The sequence below is a fragment of the Mustela lutreola genome, chromosome 5 (assembly GCF_030435805.1).
Source record: "Mustela lutreola isolate mMusLut2 chromosome 5, mMusLut2.pri, whole genome shotgun sequence".
In the NCBI taxonomy this organism is placed as follows: domain Eukaryota; kingdom Metazoa; phylum Chordata; class Mammalia; order Carnivora; family Mustelidae; genus Mustela; species Mustela lutreola.
Window position 1 is genome coordinate 28,432,159 of NC_081294.1, and position 17,868 is coordinate 28,450,026.

A 17,868-nucleotide genomic window follows, 5' to 3' on the forward strand; every position below is an offset into this window, starting at 1 on the left:
GATCTTCAGGCTGTGAGTTTGAGTCCTATGTTGGGTATAGAGATTATTTAAAAATAAAATCTTTAAGAAGGGGGCGTCTGGGTGGCTCAGTGGGTTGAGCCGCTGCCTTCGGCTCAGGTCATGATCCCAGGGTCCTGGGATCGAGTCCCGCATCGGGCTCTCTGCTCAGAGGGGAGCCTGCTTCCTCCTCTCTCTCTCTGCCTGCCTCTCTGCCTACTTGTGATCTCTGTCTCTCTGTCAAATAAATAAATAAATCTTAAAAAAAAAATAAAAATAAAAAAAAACAAAATCTTTAAGAAAGTAAAAATTAAAAAAAGCAATAATGATTTCAAAGGATGCACAATATGAAAGGAACATCCTACATACAGAATAATCTCCCTACCCTTTATTCAACCTTGTAAATAAGGCAAAAGAGAAAATGAATGTCCCGTTTTTTCAGACCAGAGAGTGGCTGACAAGAAAAATAGCCCCTGGAAGTCACATTCTTAGTAAGAGCTAGAACGAGGGCTATCTCTTAGTAAGAGGTCTTCTAGAACTTTCTCCTTAACATCTACTAAAAGGCCTTGTGTACCAATAAATACTCAAAATGTATTTAAGATTTAAATTTAGATAGAACATAATGTAATTAAAAGTCTATTAGCACAGGACAGAACTGGAGTAACTGGAGTAGGGGGGATGAGCAGAGAATGAGGATCAACTTTTATAAAATCCAAATGGTAAGAACTGACAATGTTAAAGCAATTTTTCTCATCTACCCTAGTTTTAAAAACAAACAAACAAACAAACAAACAGGAAGCAAATACCTGGGACCTGGGGTAGCAGTTGCGTATAAGCCAGTGATGTTGCTATTCTCAGGAGGGCTGGAGTTTGCAGCAGCATGCTTGCACCGGTTGTATATGGTCTAAATCAATGAACACATGGTTTAAAAATGAAAACCAGAAGGTTGTCAAGTACTTAAGGGATATGGGAAGGTATCAACCCACCCACCAATTACCTTCCTGGCTGTAATTTTTAATGATCAAATTCCTATAGTAAGATTGAAATACAAAATATTCAGTATAACCTTATATACTTTAGCTATCTTAAGAACTAACATATCTCAAATATGCTGTATGATTACAGTTGCCTCTGGATTGCAAAACTCAGTTTCACCTCTTACCGTACTAACATCCAGAGGCAGTATGAAGACGATAAGAAAGCAGAGATACCAAGCTAGCAGTGTTCCGACAATTACAAGTCTGTGCTGTTTCTTGAAATCTCCATATCGATGAAGTAGGAATAATGCCAGAAAAAAGACAAAAACAATCTCGAGTCCCAGAGCTGCACCACTCATTATTGAATGTTCACTCTGACTAACCGAAGTCACTCATGTACAGATCTGGGTCATATCTGTAAACTGGAAAAGAAAAAAAAAAAAAAAAAAAGGCAGCATTAACAAAGGAAATAACCACTTGGAAGTGTCCTAAAAATTTGCTTATTAATGTATTTATAAGTTCTTTGGAAAATTGTTAGGCTTTTACATTGAACTACAAATAAAAGGAAAAGGATAATTCCTATTCTCAAATACACATCTTATTTTTTTAAAGCCGATCTTAAAACTTTCACGTAAACTATATCTTCAGGAAAAAAGTTAACTTAATGAGGGCGCCTGGGTGGCTCAGTGGGTTAAGCCGCTGCCTTCGGCTCAGGTCATGATCTCAGGGTCCTGGGATCGAGTCCCGCATCGGGCTCTCTGCTCAGCAGGGAGCCTGCTTCCCTCTCTCTCTCTCTCTCTGCCTGCCTCTCCATCTACTTGTGATTTCTCTCTGTCAAATAAATAAATAAAATCTTTAAAAAAAAAAAAAAAGTTAACTTAATGAAAATTACACTACTTCTAAAAATATTATAATATAAGTATACTATATGAGAATAGTTTTAATGGTGTCATTTGGAGTTTGTTCCTTAGGTTTTAAGTCCCAACAGAGATTTTATATAAATACACTACTGACTAGATCCTAGAAAATTAGGTATTTTTAAAATAAAGTTTTCTAAGTCATCCATAACCCATTACTTAAAATATTCCAAAGGAGGGAGAGAAAGCATGAAAAAGAGCATTTGAAAGTAACATTTCCTTTGTTTGAAACAGTTTTATTTTTTGGTGATAATCTTGTCTAACAAATGTAACAACTTGAAATTCTGATTTATTTATTGCTTCACAAAATACAGTTGACCCTTGAACAACATAGGTTTGAACTATGTGGGTCTGCTTCTATGTGGATTTTTTTGATAGAGTACTATAAATGTGTTTTCTCTTCCTTATGATTTTCTTAGTAACATTTTCTTTTCTGTAGCTTACTTTATTGTGAGTATACAATATATATACAATGTATATTGAATCATTATGTTGTATACCTGAAATATAGCACTGAATATTATTATATTTCAAAAATACTCATATTACAAAATAAATATCAAGTTCATCCAGTAAAACACACACACACACACACACACACACACACACACACACACACACACATATACACACAGAGTTAATCAGCTGTTCTTGTTATGGCAAGGCTTCTGGTCGACTGTAGGCTATTAATAGTTAAGTTTCCAGGGAGTCAAAAGTTATACACAGATTTTCACCTGGACAGAGGATTGTCACCTCTAACTCCTGCATTGTCAAGGGTCAATTGCATACTTACCACTTTCCATTTATCTATCTAAATCTTATTTTCTTTAAAGAAAGTTACCATTAAATGCAGAAGAATTTATCAATGATTATTGAATAAAGTCATACATGAGAATATTTTTAATTATAAATGCCAATAATACATCAGCAATGGTTTATCTCTCTACTCCTATAAAGTAATTTACATTTTTTTAAAGATTTTATTTGTTTGTCAGAGAGAGAGAGAGAGAGAGAGGGCACAAGCAGAGGGAGCAGCACAAGCACAAGCAGCAGGCAGAGGGAGAAGCAGGCTCCCCACTGAGCAGGGAGCCCCATGCAGAACTTGATCCCACGACCCTGGGATCATAACCCAAGCCAAAGGCAGACACTTAACCGACTAAGCCACCCAGGCAACCCTAAAATAATTTACCTTTACTAACTGAATGCAATATGTTCTTTTCACCTTTGTAAAATCAAACTTAGGCATTTTTGTTTGTCTATGGACTAACTACAATATTCCAAGGAATTAATATCTCAACAGAGAAACAAGGCTGTGATGCAGAGTAAAAGGTGTAATCAATAAAATACTTCAAATCCACATCTCCAACCAAAACCAGTTATAAAACAAAGAAAGTTTGGGGTTTTAACTGGCTAAATTTAAATTCATGTAAGAAATATCCTTACATGGAATATCACAAACAAAAAACATACATAATAAACTATTTTCTTATTTCTTTATATTGTTGAAGTACTTTCTATTCCTCTGTGCATTTCAACCAATATTTTCATATTTCTTAAATATCTAAAATTGACCTCCTCTCATCACTAATGACCACATCCTGCCATTTTTCTTCAAAGCACTTATCCACCTAATATAATGTATGTTTACATTTTTGTCTCCCTGAAACCCCTTCCTCCCCACCTCCACCCACCTCACGAAAGCAGACTTACTCTTCAGTACTATATCCCCAGTCTCTAATATAGTGTCTAGCATAGAGTAGATATTTAAAAAATATTTGTTGAATGAATAAATGAATAAAAAACTTACTCTATACTTTGGTACACACACTATTTTTATTAATGCTGACTACAAAGGCAACATAAAATTCCTGCTATGATCTCCAAAATTGATAACACAAATACTTATTAAAACTCAAAGACTTATTAAAACTGTCATTATTACTACTCAAAATTTTGAATTTCATATTCTATGAAAAATATCTATACTATCACAGTAAGAGTAAGTCAAATCTTCTTTGTAAGCCAAGAAAAGATTAAGTGGATAGCTCAATGTAGAATGTGCTGATAAGAACCATTACCTCTTTCAAGATCCAGCTTTTGAAAAAACATAATTCAATGTGAATTTAAATGTAAGGCAGTTATTGTTTGAAAATCCCTTCATGGTTTGACCTAGATATTTATTTTCCTGAAATCGTCCAGTCCAAGGAATATGATAATCATTAAAAAAAGGAGTATCAGAAATTACCAAGGAAATGCTAAAATATGGCGGAAGCAGATGATGGAATATTATTGAAGTGTAAGAAATGATATTTGTTAAGATTATTTCATAATGTTAGAAAATTACTATAATATTAACTGAAAAAACCCTCAATCCATATATTTTACATTTATTATAATACACATGAAGAAAACTAAGATAAAAGTGAAATATATGAAGACAAAAACAGATGGCAAGTCATGGGCATAAGAAAACAACAAAATCAGTTATGAACTTGCTACTAGCTACTAATATTCTTTTACAATGGCCGTCAATTTTTTGGTCTGATTCATAGTGCTTTAAAATCTTGTAGAAGAATAAACAGAATTATGGATCCTTTATTCTAGTAATAAAGAAATGATTTGGTTACATCTCTTCCCATTCTCAGTGTAACAGTCTCCTATTCCTGCTATAAACAATTTCTATAAACTTAGAGGCTTATAACAACACTCTTATATCATAGTTTCTGTGGGTCAGGTATCCAGGTACAACTTGGTTCAACTAAATTCCTCAAGATGGAAATCAAGGTGTCAGCAAGTTTGTGTTCATGTCTGGAGACTTTGGGGGAAAATGTACTTCTAAGTTCATTCAGGCTGTTGGCAAAATTCAGTTTGTTGTGTTTATGGGACCAGGACTCCGATTTCCTTGCAGACTGTCGGCTGGCAATTACCCTTAACTCCAGAGGCCTCTTTCCAGTCTTTGCATGTGGCCCAGTGTATCTCAGAGCTAGCAATGGGTTGTTGAATCCTTCTCAGCCTTGGAATCTCAGATTTTCTTTTCTACCCTTAGCTGGGAGAAAATGTTTTAAAGAGCTCATCTGACCTCACTAGGAAAATCGGAATAATCTAGTTATATCAGTAACCAAAGCTGTAGAAAAATAATTCCTCACTTGATTAAGGCATAGATATCCATGAGGGTCTATTATTCTGTTTATCAAACCATCTATTTCTGTTCAAGCTGAACTCAAGTTATCTTGTTATGACACAAGGTTAAGCCTGGGGTCCCATTAAATTGGAGATGAAAATTGGGGTTTCCCTAATCTGAGATGAGAAAATAAGAGTTTTAAAGTCTATATCTTTGACCTTGTACCTAAATACAAGTGAGGAATTATTTTTTTACAGTCCAAAATGATAGCACTTTCCTAGGTTCTTTGTGAATCTTATATCCTATAGCTTGTTTTGATTATTTCAACTGAAAAACTTTGTGTCCAAAGCTAAGTGCACCTTATCCTCCACCTGATCTAATTACTTCGATCTTAAATTCATAAAAGTCACTGTTAATTAAAATCTAATAAAAATAAACCAACCAACTCAGGTTTGGTTTATTGAAAAAATTCACCACAGGGAATACAGCAATTTGGCAATATATATCAAAGACCTTAAAACAGGTACATATCTTTTGTCCTAGGAATTCCTCTTCAAAGAACTTAAAGAAAACCCAAAATGTGAACAAAGATTTATCTATAATGTTACTTTTCATGGCAGCATTACTTAAACATGAAAACATAGAAACAACATTGTTTGTACTAAATAGTCCAGGAAGTCTTAAAAATGTCCTCCAGTCATATTGTTGTCCATTCCCTTTTTGCAAAAAGCAGCCAAGGGCTTCATAAATCACTAATCCTGTTAACCTGTCCATGACTCATGGGAGCAGGGATCTGCGCTGAGTCTCCTGCACGTTGAGTCAAGGGCTACGTAACAGCAAAACTCAATTGCAGGCAGTGATTCAAGGAGGCTACCAGATTCCCCCAGCCTAGAGGAAAGGTGAAATCCACAGGGACTTTAGAGATGTCAAAAGGGACATGGTTGGGGTCTAACGGAGTACACATATGAAACACATGCAACAAATATACTCCAAAATGCTAACAGTGGTTGTCATAAAATAGTAAAGAGATTATTTCTATTTTCTTTTTGTGCTTTTGTGTTTGTGTGGGCTTTTAATTTTAAATAATGGACATTTACTATTTTGTAATTTTAAAATTACTTAAAAATCAATGTAGTAATATGAAAGTGAAATGAGGAAATGAGAAATTCTGCTGCTGGTGTTAAACGCCTAAACTTACAACTATTTTAAAATACAAATGTTTTGTTATAATGTGGTAAACCCGGGTTCCAAATCCCAATGTATAATTTTATGCAACTTAAGCAGTTAAGTGAGGATAAGTAATCATCTCACACAGGTTGCTATGAAGATCAAATGAGACACAAAAGTAAAACACCAAATAGGAGTTCAAGAAACAGAGCAGGTCCTCAAAAATGCTAGCTGCTCATCTCTACCTCCTTCATATCATGTGCTTCTAGAAGATAACTAGTTGCTTCAATAGTCTCAAAGCAAAGCTTTACACTAAACAGTTTCCTCTCCCACTATCCTCCCAAAATATGAATGGATACCAAATGCTTTTTGCTTCTCATTCTCTGTGGTTACCACAGCTTGGGCCCACCCTGATTCTTATAAAACAAAAAATGATCTTTGCTCCAAGAAACCGCTCCCCTAGCTTCTCTTGACAAATTGGGATTACCTCTTTAGGTCTACAAGGTAGCCCAAACACCCCTTCAACTCTTTTGTAAAGGGACAGAACATATCTAAGAGCCATGTCAAGAAGGTGTGTTAGATACACCAATGTCATGTAGAAAGACAATGCCATTCTTCTAGGCACGTGACAAAATGGCAGTGGATTAAAATGGATCATTTGCTGACCTGCAACCATGCACAGCTGTGCAAAAATATTCTCAAGGGCAAAAGAGGAAATATGCCTCTGACTACAAAAGTGGTCCTTCTAGTAATATTCCTCAAATATTAAAATAACGTGTTTAGGCTAACTGGCAAAAATCAAAGAAGAATATGCAAAATTTGGAGGCAAATCAAAATTCGGTTCCATGTGATTAGAAATTGAAAGAGAAATTCAAAGCTATCATAGGTTGACCTTAACACCACAGCAGCAAAAGTAGATTTTACTCAAAATCAAAATGCCAGTTCATTCATTATAATTTTAGTGTCTGATGTCCAGACCTAGTCTACCTTTCAGAATACTAGTTCTGAAAGTCCTTAAACACCATAAAATCCAATTTAGCCCCCTACCAATTATTAAGTTACCGTACAATGCCTTTCAAATGCTTTTCAGGGGCGCCTGGGTGGCTCAGTGGGTTAAGCCGCTGCCTTCGGCTCAGGTCATGATCTCAGGGTCCTGGGATCCAGCCCCATATCGGGCTCTCTGCTCAGCAGGGAGCCTGCTTCTCTCTCTCTCTGCCTGCCTCTCTGTCTACTTGTGATCTCTCTGTCAAATAAATAAATAAATAAATAAATCTTCAAATGCTTTTCATAATTAGCTCATTAATATCACTGCCTTGGGGTACTGTTTACCAAGTACTTTTTTTAGGCTAAACACACTTTAACTGGAAAATTTACAGGTTAAGATAATTTTGGAACTTGAAGCATCCCCCACGTATCTTGAAAAAGACAAGGAAGGATGAAAGGAAAGACTTGTGGTAGCAACTGAACAAAAGAACACAGACAAAACTTTTGTCTAAAACTAAGGTTCTGAAGGTGAACGAAAAATTTCTAGCCAGAACCTCATGACATATGAGAGTCAGACTATGCTAACTTAAGTAGGTATCTTTATTCAGATATGTGAAATAATAAAAACTAGCAGACAACTCAAGATCTTAATAATGAAAAACCAAAAGTATCACAACTACATGTGAGTGCTGTGAAAGTCAACAATTGTCTACTACTACCAAAAGAAAGTGAAATCTTCTGAATATAACCACCATCAGTCCCTGTTTAAGGATTCCAAGTAAAAGGAGGATTCAGCTTGGGATATACACAGAATACCACAAGAGAATGTGGTGCCCAGTCTAAAAATACAAAATAGTTGTAATATTTTTTGAAGCCACGCTCCAAAAATGAGCTGAGTTGCTAAACCAACCAGGTAAACTGAATTCCAAAGTGTGACAAGCCCTTCTGAAGAAAGACATGTACAAAGTGCTTAACCTTTGGTAAGATAGAGAGAGAGAAAGGGAGCAACCACGTAAGCAAGTAAGCAGAAAACAATTGGAATTGTAATGGTTTCTTAAAGATTTCACATAAAGAGATTACAAGACTTATTTTGATAGTTAAAGGATAATCCTTAGAACCCTTCTTAATAAAACAATTTTTTAAAAAAGAACAGCTACCATTTAGTATGAGTTTACTAGATGCCAAGCATTACCCGAGCTCTTAACATACTTTATCAGATTAGACCGCACAAATCAGTAAGAAAGGACTATCAGTATCCTTGTTTAATAGAGGGGAAAAGGGTACAGAGGGAGCCAGTAGTTTGTCCACATTCCCACACGGCCGATGAGTGGCAAAGTTGGGATTCAAACCTATTCATCCTAACTACTACTGGGATACTACAGTCTTTTTTCAAATCCAGACATACCTTCTTAATGCAATTTAAATTGTTTAAATTTCTTCTGTTTGGCTTTCACAGTGAATAAATTAGAAACATTCTATTAGGGACGCCTGGGTGGCTCAGTTGGTTAAGCAGCTGCCTTCGGCTCAGGTCATGATCCCAGCATCCTGGGATCGAGTCCCACATCGGGCTCCTTGCTCCGCAGGGAGCCTGCTTCTCCCTCTGACTCTGCCTTCCACTCTGTCTGCCTGTGCTCGCTCTCTCTCTCTCTCTCTCTCACAAATAAATAAATAAATAAATAAAATCTTTAAAAAAAATACTTAAAAAAAAGAAGAAAAGAAAAAAAAAGAAACATTCTATTAGTTAGAATATCAATAGACATATCAAGATAGAATGACATATCAAGATAGAATGCTAGAAAAGTCATGTTTAATACAGAATTTAGTGAAGTCTTTTCACCTCCCAGGTAAGAATGCTATATTACTTACAGGTAATATATGACTCTAATTTACATGGGGAAGATAGAAAAGAAAACACAGAGCAAATTAGAATAGGGAAAGTACCCTTCTGTTCTTGCTCCAATCTGTCCATCACAGATAGCAATAAACTACAGAGATATAAAGGTCTACCTTAATAATAATGTAGGAAAGATACTTTTGAAATTTGACTGGCAGGTAGAAACTTCTTGCTATATAATCGTTTGTTGGTCTTTTGTTCCCCCAAGCTAACTAACAGGTAAAATTAAATAAATAAATAAATAAATAAATAATAAAGAAATCTATAAGATTTATTTCATGCTTTGATGGAACTAAAGAGAGAAGCACATCACTCTTATATTTAAATACAATCTCTTTTGTTGTATTTGATTTTCAAAAAGAACACTAATATACTGCAAAATAGACACATAGCTTACAGTGAAATATAGTTTCCAGTCCTTTTTGGCCCCTCCTGTGCCCTTGTAATATTGACCATTTTGTCTCTTTGACAACAAACACTTTCCCAATTTACAAAGTTGCTCTGTATTCTACCTCAAGCTTCCAAAGAGTACTAAAAACTTCTCTAATGTCATTTGCAGAGATTAAAAAAAAATCGTAATTCATTTGTCCTAGATACTGATCTAGTAATTCTAGTTTCAGAAATTTAAGTTACACCTCTCTAAATGGAAGGTGGGTATGCTTAACCTTGCTTCTTGAGAGCAAGATTAAATAAATGAAATTAACCAGGGGAAAAAAAATCCATATCAGTAGGAAACACAATTTAATTCTTGAAGAGACCAGACTGCAATATCTATGTAGCTGGTAATCTCATCTCTTCAACAGACACAATTCCTTATATCAGACTCCCATGTACCAATTTAAACTTTTATTTACTATATAAAGAAAACAGACATGATTAGAATAATGCAGGGGAAAAAAAAGTATTCCTATTTCAGCAAGCTAAAGTATTTTTGTTACCAGGGCAAACTGTTAGTAAAATATCTCTTCTAGAATTTGAAGACTGATTTTCAAAGTTGACAGGCTTTCTCTGAAGTCCTACAGAGGGCTTCCTGTCCATCAATTCAGCTATTTCAAGTATTCTGAGAACTAGAAATGTTACCTGGTTCCTAGGAAACTACTTGCTGAAACCTACTACCAGGATATTTCTCATCTTTAAGTTTAAAACCATCCCATTAGATTTTCCTATCTATAAGATCTACTTTATATATCAAAACTTTGTTTATTGTCATCATGGCATTTAAAATATTTTTTTCCTTGTTTCTTTCTCCTCCATTAGTGTATACATTCTGTCTTACTTTAAGACTATAACTTTTTAAAATATACAATGACGATCTCCGATCAGTTGCAATTTTAAGGAAAAGGATGCAAATTTCAAAGGAAGGCAACTGCTTTCTCCTTAGCCAAAGTAACATAAAGGTAACTTTATATAAAAAGTCAGAATACTGCACTTAACAGCATTTCCCTTAACATCAGTTTAATGAATTGTGAACACTGAGCCTAGTATTTTTACCTAGTTTAAATCAACTTGTGAGCATATCCCTTCCTTACACCAATTTCACTTATTTTCAAGAAAAAACCCCTAAAGATTCGTGAATACCTTAATCAAGAAGTGGTCCCTTCTCAAGCTAAGCACCGAGCCTGAAACCAACACATACCCCGGCAAGAGAGGTTTAATTCCAGCACACAGCGAAATCATTTCTTAATGGTATGTCATACTGTTTGTTTGTTTGTTTGTTTTTAAGGCATGTCGTACTGCCTACTGAAGTAATAACTCTTAATATTTTTGTGATGACGTGGGTCTGCTTACTTCTGAACTTAATAAATCCTCTCCGTTTTTATGAGGGCTGGATTTTATTCCCCTCCTCTCTTCCACTGTTTCCCAGGGGTCACGGTTATGGTACAGGGTGCACAATGGATTTCGCATGGTCATCCTACCTCAGAACATGGCACACGCCCTCCTCTAACCGCCTCCAAACTCTTCCCGGAGGAGACGGGCTAAAAAGCAGCTCGCTCTTAGACGGCGACGCCACCAGACGTAGCCGGTTGAACGCAGGTGACCGAATGGCTTCGCCGGTGGCCCGCAGCGCTGCGCTTTTGCAAACACACGGCCACCTTATTTGTTCCCGTGCTGGCATTTGTGAAGCTCGTCACGGCTGCGAGGGGATGCGCCGCTTTCCCTCCGCGCACAGGAACCCCTGTGTTCTCCCGCTCGCCTAAAATCAAACCCCCGCCTCTCGCTCGAACTGCGCTCCACTTTACACTACGCTTCCACAAGCGTTATCTGGCTTGACCCTCACGCCAAGCGTGTTCTCAAGATAAGCCTCGAAGCCGCGGTGCCTATTTTACTGTTGAGGAAGGAATCCTGTGCACGGACCCAGTGCTAAGGGTCACTCTCTCCCCGATGGAGGAAGCAGCTTCCCGGCGGAGGGGACAGCGAGTGTGACGCCCGCGGCCCGCATCCTCTCACCTGGCCGGCGGACCCGGCTACCGCCTCCTACCAGTGGCCGGGAACGTAGGCCCGCGGTAGCGGCTGCTCGGGGTCTCCGAGGTCTTCTCGATCTCCGCCTGCGCTCGGCCTCAGACCCCAGACCCCAAAGTGCCTCACGCTCTCGCCATCAGGCTGACCGTCCGATCTTGCCAGACAGCGTCTGGAAGGACCGGGAAACTCCGCGCTCGCCACAACCGTCCAGGATCTGGGACCTACAGTCCGAGGCCACGGCGGTGACGATCGCTAAAAGGCCTGCAGGCTCCGGGGGTGATGAGGAAAACCCGTCCCCAGTCAAGCGGCTGACATTTCCCAGCCACCCGGAGCACCGCCCACTTCCGCTTCCCCGCCTACCCCTGTGGGTAGCCCAGCCTCGCAGCCGCGGGGGGTTGTGGGTATCTCGAAGGCGGGTAAAGTAGCGAGGAAGGAAGTAGAGGAGAGCCTGCCGGCCTAGGCAGAGCCGAAACTACAGTTCCCAGCAGGCAGCGAGGCCGCAGACGGCTGCGGCGGAGCAGAGCGAGTAGAAGAGCCCTGCGCGCGCGGCGAAGATGGAACGTTGCTAGAGTTCGCGGGTCTTGCTGCTGGGGGTCGGAGCTGCACGCCGTGAGCCGCCGCGCGCCAAAGCGGGAATCCCGGAGGCTAGCGGTTCTGCAGTTAATGCACGCATTTAAAACTCCAGAACCTGTGGACGCCATGCACAGGTAACCCGATTGCAAAAGGGGGCGGCGAGTGAGTGAACCATCTCAATTCTTTTAGGCCGCGAACATTGCTGCTTGCTGATATTGTTACAAATGCTGTAACGTGAATAGTTGCTTAGCTCCTTCTTTGGGAAGGCGTGGATGGCTGGGTGCTTTAGTGCGGTGATCAACGTGCGGTTTTATTTGCCTTCCTTGTTGAGCTTTCCTGCTGCCGTTTTCATCGTTGTGCCCTCCCGCTCGTGTGTTCCCTCCACTTTAAGACATTCTTGAGGCCTTCCCCGTGATCGTAAATCCAAAAGCCTTTTTGATTTTCGGTTATTTTCTCTTTCCTTCTTAGAAACTCGCCGCCGGCACTTAAAAAGCGATTCCATGAGACGCTGTGAAAGTTCCGTGCATTCTTTGCATAATTTGCAGTTTCATTTAGGCCTTTCAATTACTTATGGGTATGCTTTTGAAAGAAACCGGGGCTGTTGTGCATTTTTCCAGGAAACACCTCCAGGAGATTCCCGACCAGAGTAGCAACGTTACTACCAGCTTCACGTGGGGATGGGATTCTAGCAAGACTTCTGAACTGCTCTCAGGCATGGGGGTCTCGGCCCTGGAGAAGGAGGAGGTGGACAGTGAGAATATCCCCCAGGAACTGCTTTCCAACCTGGCCCACCCTCAGAGCCCTCCCCGAAAACGGCTGAAAAGCAAGGGGAATGAAAAGGACTTCGTGATAGTCCGCAGACCTAAGCTAAATCGAGACAGCTTTCCAGGTGAGGTATGAGGGTAAAACTGTCGGTCACATAAGAGGTGGATTGAAGTATTTTATTGGTAATCTTTGTTCAGCGATCTTTAGGAAGGCACGCTTTTAAAATTGCCTACTTCTGAAGTCGTTTTTCAAAGAAATGGGACAACTGGTCACTGAAATCTGAAGGAATCTTGGTAGGTTATATTTTCAGGTGCACAGTTGACTTTTAACCTATGTGAAATTTTAACCCAGAAGACATTCCTGCCTCTTTCCTTTGAAGGGAATCTGCGTGTTCAAAGACCAGCTCGGTGCCACTGATAAATGGGGACATAAGCAGTAATCTTGCAGGACTTTGTTGTTGTTGTTGTTTATATTCTGCTGCTGTATAGCCTTGACTGAGTTTGTTGCCATAATTGCTTTAGTTATTTCTCAAAGGACTGCTAAAGCGAGTGTTAAACTTAGTGTAGGGACTTATATCTCCAGGATCCTCCCAAGTGGATTTTTCTGGTATGCTCTGTCTACATTACTGCCAGCATTATCTGTTTAGTCACCCAACCAGAAACCTAAGGATCAATCCCTTCCAGCATCCAGCCAGTCATTAAATCTTTCCGTCTTGTCTCCTAGATGTTTTTCAAACTCTCATTATCTCTTGCCTGAATACTGGAATGGACTCATAATTCCAGTCTTATCCTCCCCAGACCCACTCCCAGAGTAGAGTGGACTGACTGACATGTAGAACTCACCATATCATTTCCCTCTTTGATAGATCCCCATCCCCAGCCTTCTGGGGATGAGTGCCTCTCAGAGTGGAACAGAGCCCCAAAAGTACAAAAAGCCATAGAGTGATAGGGTAAACACAGTGCAATGACTTGGGGTTATCAGCTTTTCTTGCCAGTAAATCATCTAAAACAGTCCTGCAAATATTTGCTGAGCACATGCTATGTGGGGGCATTGTTTTTGATCTTGGGGATAAGGCAGCAAACAAAATCTAAACATTCCTGCCCTCGTGAAATTTCTGTTCAAGGGAGAGGATGCAAGGAACATAATAAAGGTGGTTTGTAGTATGTTAGAATGTGATAAATGCTGTGGCCAAAATCAAGTACAGAATAAGCCAAGAGGGATTGGAAGTTCTGGGGGTGGGAAGATGGATTGCAACCTTAAGTAGGGTATGGAGGGAAGGCCTCACTTAGACACAAGCTTTTTAATCAAAAGCATAAAGGAAGTGTGAGGAATGTGCCATGCAGATATCTAGGAGAAGAGGGCTCCAAGCAGAGGACAAAGTCAGTGCAAAAACCCTGGGGCAGAAGCATGTCATGTCTGATTAATTAAGAAGGAAGCCATATATGGAATGAGCAAAGGGGAGAGTAGTGGGAGATGGGGCTGGAGGTGGTGGTGAACAGAGTTGTGATAGGACGTTTTAAAAGGACACACTGATGTGTTGGGATTAAACTGTAGGCGGGGTCAAGCGTAGAAGCTTAGAGATTTGTTAAGAGGTGTGGAAATGGTGATAACTGTGCTCAGATTCTGGATGAATTCTGACATTAGAGTTGACAAAATTAGGAGGCTATTAAAGTAGTCTGTAGAGGAGGTGATTAAAGCCTAGACAGGAATTGAGTGGGTGATAGGGGAGAAGAGACAGAGTAAAGAAATGAAGTCGTGCAGAGCCACGGTAAATAAGTATATTCCTCAGTTCTCCCATCTGACCTTTGAAGAAGGGTTGGTTGGTTGCTTTGCTTTAAAAAAACAGAAACAAAAAACTGTTGTTTGGGGGTTTTGACTTTCATTGGGAAAGAGAACCTACAGATTAAGGTCTGGAAATCTACATCGGGAAGGGGTGAATTAATTAGAAAGGCAATAAGGAATTGTGAAGTCAGACAGATCTGACTTGACATTCTAATTCTGCTGTTTACCAACCTTGGGAAGTTATTTAAGCTCCCTGTACCTTTGTTTCTTTGTAAAATGGAATAATAATACCCACGTCATATGTTGGTGTGAAGATTAAGTGAGAGAGTGCACATAGAGCTCTTAGCATGCTGTGTGCATGTAACACACGGTAAGTGACCCCAGTTAATCTGGTCAAAATTTCTGACACTCATTTTGAAGCCACTTCACTTTTTCTTTTGTCCTTAATCCTGTTAACCTGACTTTGTTAGTGTAAGAATTTTTTTTTCCTCAAAGTCTAATGCTCATGTTATTTTTAGTGCCTCGAGTGCAGCACTGGCAGTTTGGTTCTTGACCAACTAAATGTGGTGAAAGACACTTTCTGCTTAGATAAGCAGGTTTTGATTCATTTGCCCAGTGCCCGTGGCTTTTAGACATTGAGCGTGATTACTGTGTGTCCTTCCACAGTCATACCCGGATAAAGACGTATAAATAAAAGTCATTTTTTCATCCAAGGAACAATAGAAGATGAAGGGATGGTTGCTGGTTTGTAGAAAATTCTTGGTAAAGCTGAGGAGACAAGACAATACATACTAAGAGAAGCTCACAGCAAAAGATGGCGGCTAAAACAGTAGCATTCAATGAGGCTTTCAGATAGTCAGTGCTCTAGGAGGCCAGAGGAAAGAAATCCCTTTGGCCAAATTGAGCCAGGTGCGGCTTCCCAGATGCAGAAGGGCTTCCAAGGTGATTCCCAGTAGATGTGAACCATCTTTCTCCTCCTCCTCCTTAGCACATGTGGAGGCTCTGGGGAAAGAAAGATCTGGAAATGGTCCAATCAGTAAGTCTAGATTGTTAAAATTGACCTCAAATATACATGTCTGAAGTGAGAGGAGGAAAGAGAAATAAAGTTTTTGTGTTTGTTACTACCTAAGAGAGAGGCAGAGAGGGAAACTAATTGCATACGTCATATGTGCATGGTATTACCCAAAATATGGCTTGGTTAATTGGTGTGGGGAGGTAGATTCACTGATGCAGGAGGGACAGCTGGGCTAAAGGACTCCCAGTGGGCCTCCAGTGTATCTGGATCATGATCGGCTTGGGGGGTTGGGGGGAGGGTGTCTGCAGTTGTCAAGACAGGTGGCAAGAGCTCTGCCAGGATTAGGGTAGAAGAGGCCACACCTGCTTTATGCAGTGATCTGATGACAGGGGCCCTGGGCTATGAGTTTTTCCTGGTTCTTCACTCATCAGTCTCCCTGCAGGTCCCATGCGAGACTCACACACATTTGGCGACTAAATCCTCATCATCATTTTATTTGGGAAGATAAAAAACTGTGTGGCAAAACCATACGAGGACAGGTCTATGTGACCCTCTGGGTGAGTGGATGGAAGGAACTGGCAGTAGGTGACTCAGTCATGAGGTTAGTAAGAGGCACAGGGAGGACATTAAATGCTGTCTTGGTCCCTTTTCTCCCTATCCCCTCCCCCGCCAACCAACAAGAGGGCCATGAAAACACTGGTGAACTAATTTGTTGATTAGCTTTTTCATGGCTGTTAACCCGCTTGACATTCTAGACCCTGAAATGGTTCTCAGTGGAGACTCTGAAGTTTAGTGTCTGCTGATATCCCCGAAGAAACTTGCTCAAAGTGCAAAATTCCTGAGATTCTGATCCAAGAAGTCATCATGCCTGGTTCCTGAGAATCTGCTTTTTAATGTCCCCAGGCAAACATTTTTCCTCCAGTTTTTTTTTCTTCCAACCAGTAATAAATGTATTTTACGTTGTAATCCTGGGCATGTGCCAGAAACAGAAATTTCACAAAACTATATTTCCCCTTACTAAGATAATATCCTGTTCCATTCCATTCTTTCCAAACAGTGCTGTTCAAACTAAATTGATTTCATGAGTCACCAGTGAATCTTAGCCCACAGCTCCCAAAGCTCAGCCCTGTGAGAGCCATATTTATGGGGCCCTGGGAGGCATCTTTTCTTTGCCCTGTAGCTTCCTTCCATTTGTTCGTTCAACAAGTATTTATTGAGCATTCCTAGAGATTAGGAATACAGCAGTGACCATAACAGACCAAAGACCTGGCTCTCAGATCCCATATAGAGCATTTATATTATACCTTGTTCTCTAAAGTCACAATTTCCATAGTTTCTCCGTCGCTGTTCGCACTGCACATTTCAGGGTTGAGCTAGTCTCTTACGGATATAGAGGACTGGGTGGAAGGGTCATCGAGGACCCTGTTTTTGTTTTGCTTTTTGAAGTTCTGCCCACTTAGACAAAACAAAAACCAAAAATATCAATTTTTTATGGTCCGGTGTTTTTATGATTTGTGGGCAGAAGAAGGAAGACTCATCCCAGCATGACAGAACATTTGTGTTTTCCCAGAAAGGAAGCCTAGGTTAATACTTCAAACAAGCTAGCACAAGCAAACATTAAGTGTTTAAGTGTTTAAACATAAAAAAAAAAAATTAAAAAAAAAAAAAGGTAAGTGTGAACACAAGTGCCTGCTTTTTCTTCAAGTATAGTTTGTTTATCCATGTTTAAGGAGAGGAGCAGTTTTCAAGAGTCAACGTTTTGTTTATGATTAAGATTTGGAATTTTAACTTGAATCTGAGTGTAGGTGATATTCCAAGAAATAAATAAGCCAAGTAAGATGAGTAACCTAGACTGCGAAGATCTCATACATAGAAAATTCTTCCCTAAGCCGCTCTCCCCAGAGGATTTGAGGCATGGGCAGCAGTAAGGTTACAGACGTGGACAGCTGGTTTGCACGTGAGGGAGAAGTGGAAATGACGGTGGCTAAGGATGATGACCAGCAGTTTGCTTAATCCGGCCAGTTTTCGCCCCGTTCGTGGCTCTGAAGTAGGTTTAACTGCCTTCACGTAGTTGAATACTTGAGCTTGAATTATTTTTTCCTTTACTGCATGGGGCTGGTGTGCAGCCCTGGGGGGTTTAAAAGAGGCGAGCGGAAGTAAGCCCTGCTCTGGACTTTTCCATCCGTGCGGACAAACAGACCAGACAGCAGAGTAGT

At 39.8% G+C, this 17,868-nt stretch overlaps 2 protein-coding genes across 4 annotated transcripts in view; one reads left to right on the plus strand and one right to left on the minus strand.

Moving 5' to 3' along the window:
- The window catches only part of LMBRD2 (LMBR1 domain containing 2), a 43,901-nt gene extending 32,023 nt beyond the window's left edge, over nucleotides 1-11,878 (minus strand). The window contains exons 1-3 of one of the 3 annotated variants that reach the window (XM_059173800.1): nucleotides 11,664-11,878; nucleotides 1,160-1,396; nucleotides 804-901 (exon numbers count right to left, since the gene is read on the minus strand). In XM_059173800.1, the coding sequence (XP_059029783.1) occupies nucleotides 804-901; nucleotides 1,160-1,333 (272 nt within the window). In that variant the 5' untranslated portion in view covers nucleotides 1,334-1,396; nucleotides 11,664-11,878. Of the gene's footprint in view, nucleotides 1-803; nucleotides 902-1,159; nucleotides 1,397-11,505 lie in introns of all 3 variants that reach the window. The other 2 variants (XM_059173798.1, XM_059173801.1) reach the window with 2 other exon arrangements.
- A 111-nt stretch (nucleotides 11,879-11,989) lies between these two features.
- SKP2 (S-phase kinase associated protein 2) overlaps nucleotides 11,990-17,868 on the plus strand; it is a 33,729-nt gene continuing 27,850 nt past the window's right edge. Inside the window, exons 1-2 of the mRNA XM_059173802.1 lie at nucleotides 11,990-12,224; nucleotides 12,708-12,979. Of these exons, the coding sequence (XP_059029785.1) occupies nucleotides 12,181-12,224; nucleotides 12,708-12,979 (316 nt within the window). The 5' untranslated portion in view covers nucleotides 11,990-12,180. The remainder of the gene's footprint in view (nucleotides 12,225-12,707; nucleotides 12,980-17,868) is intronic.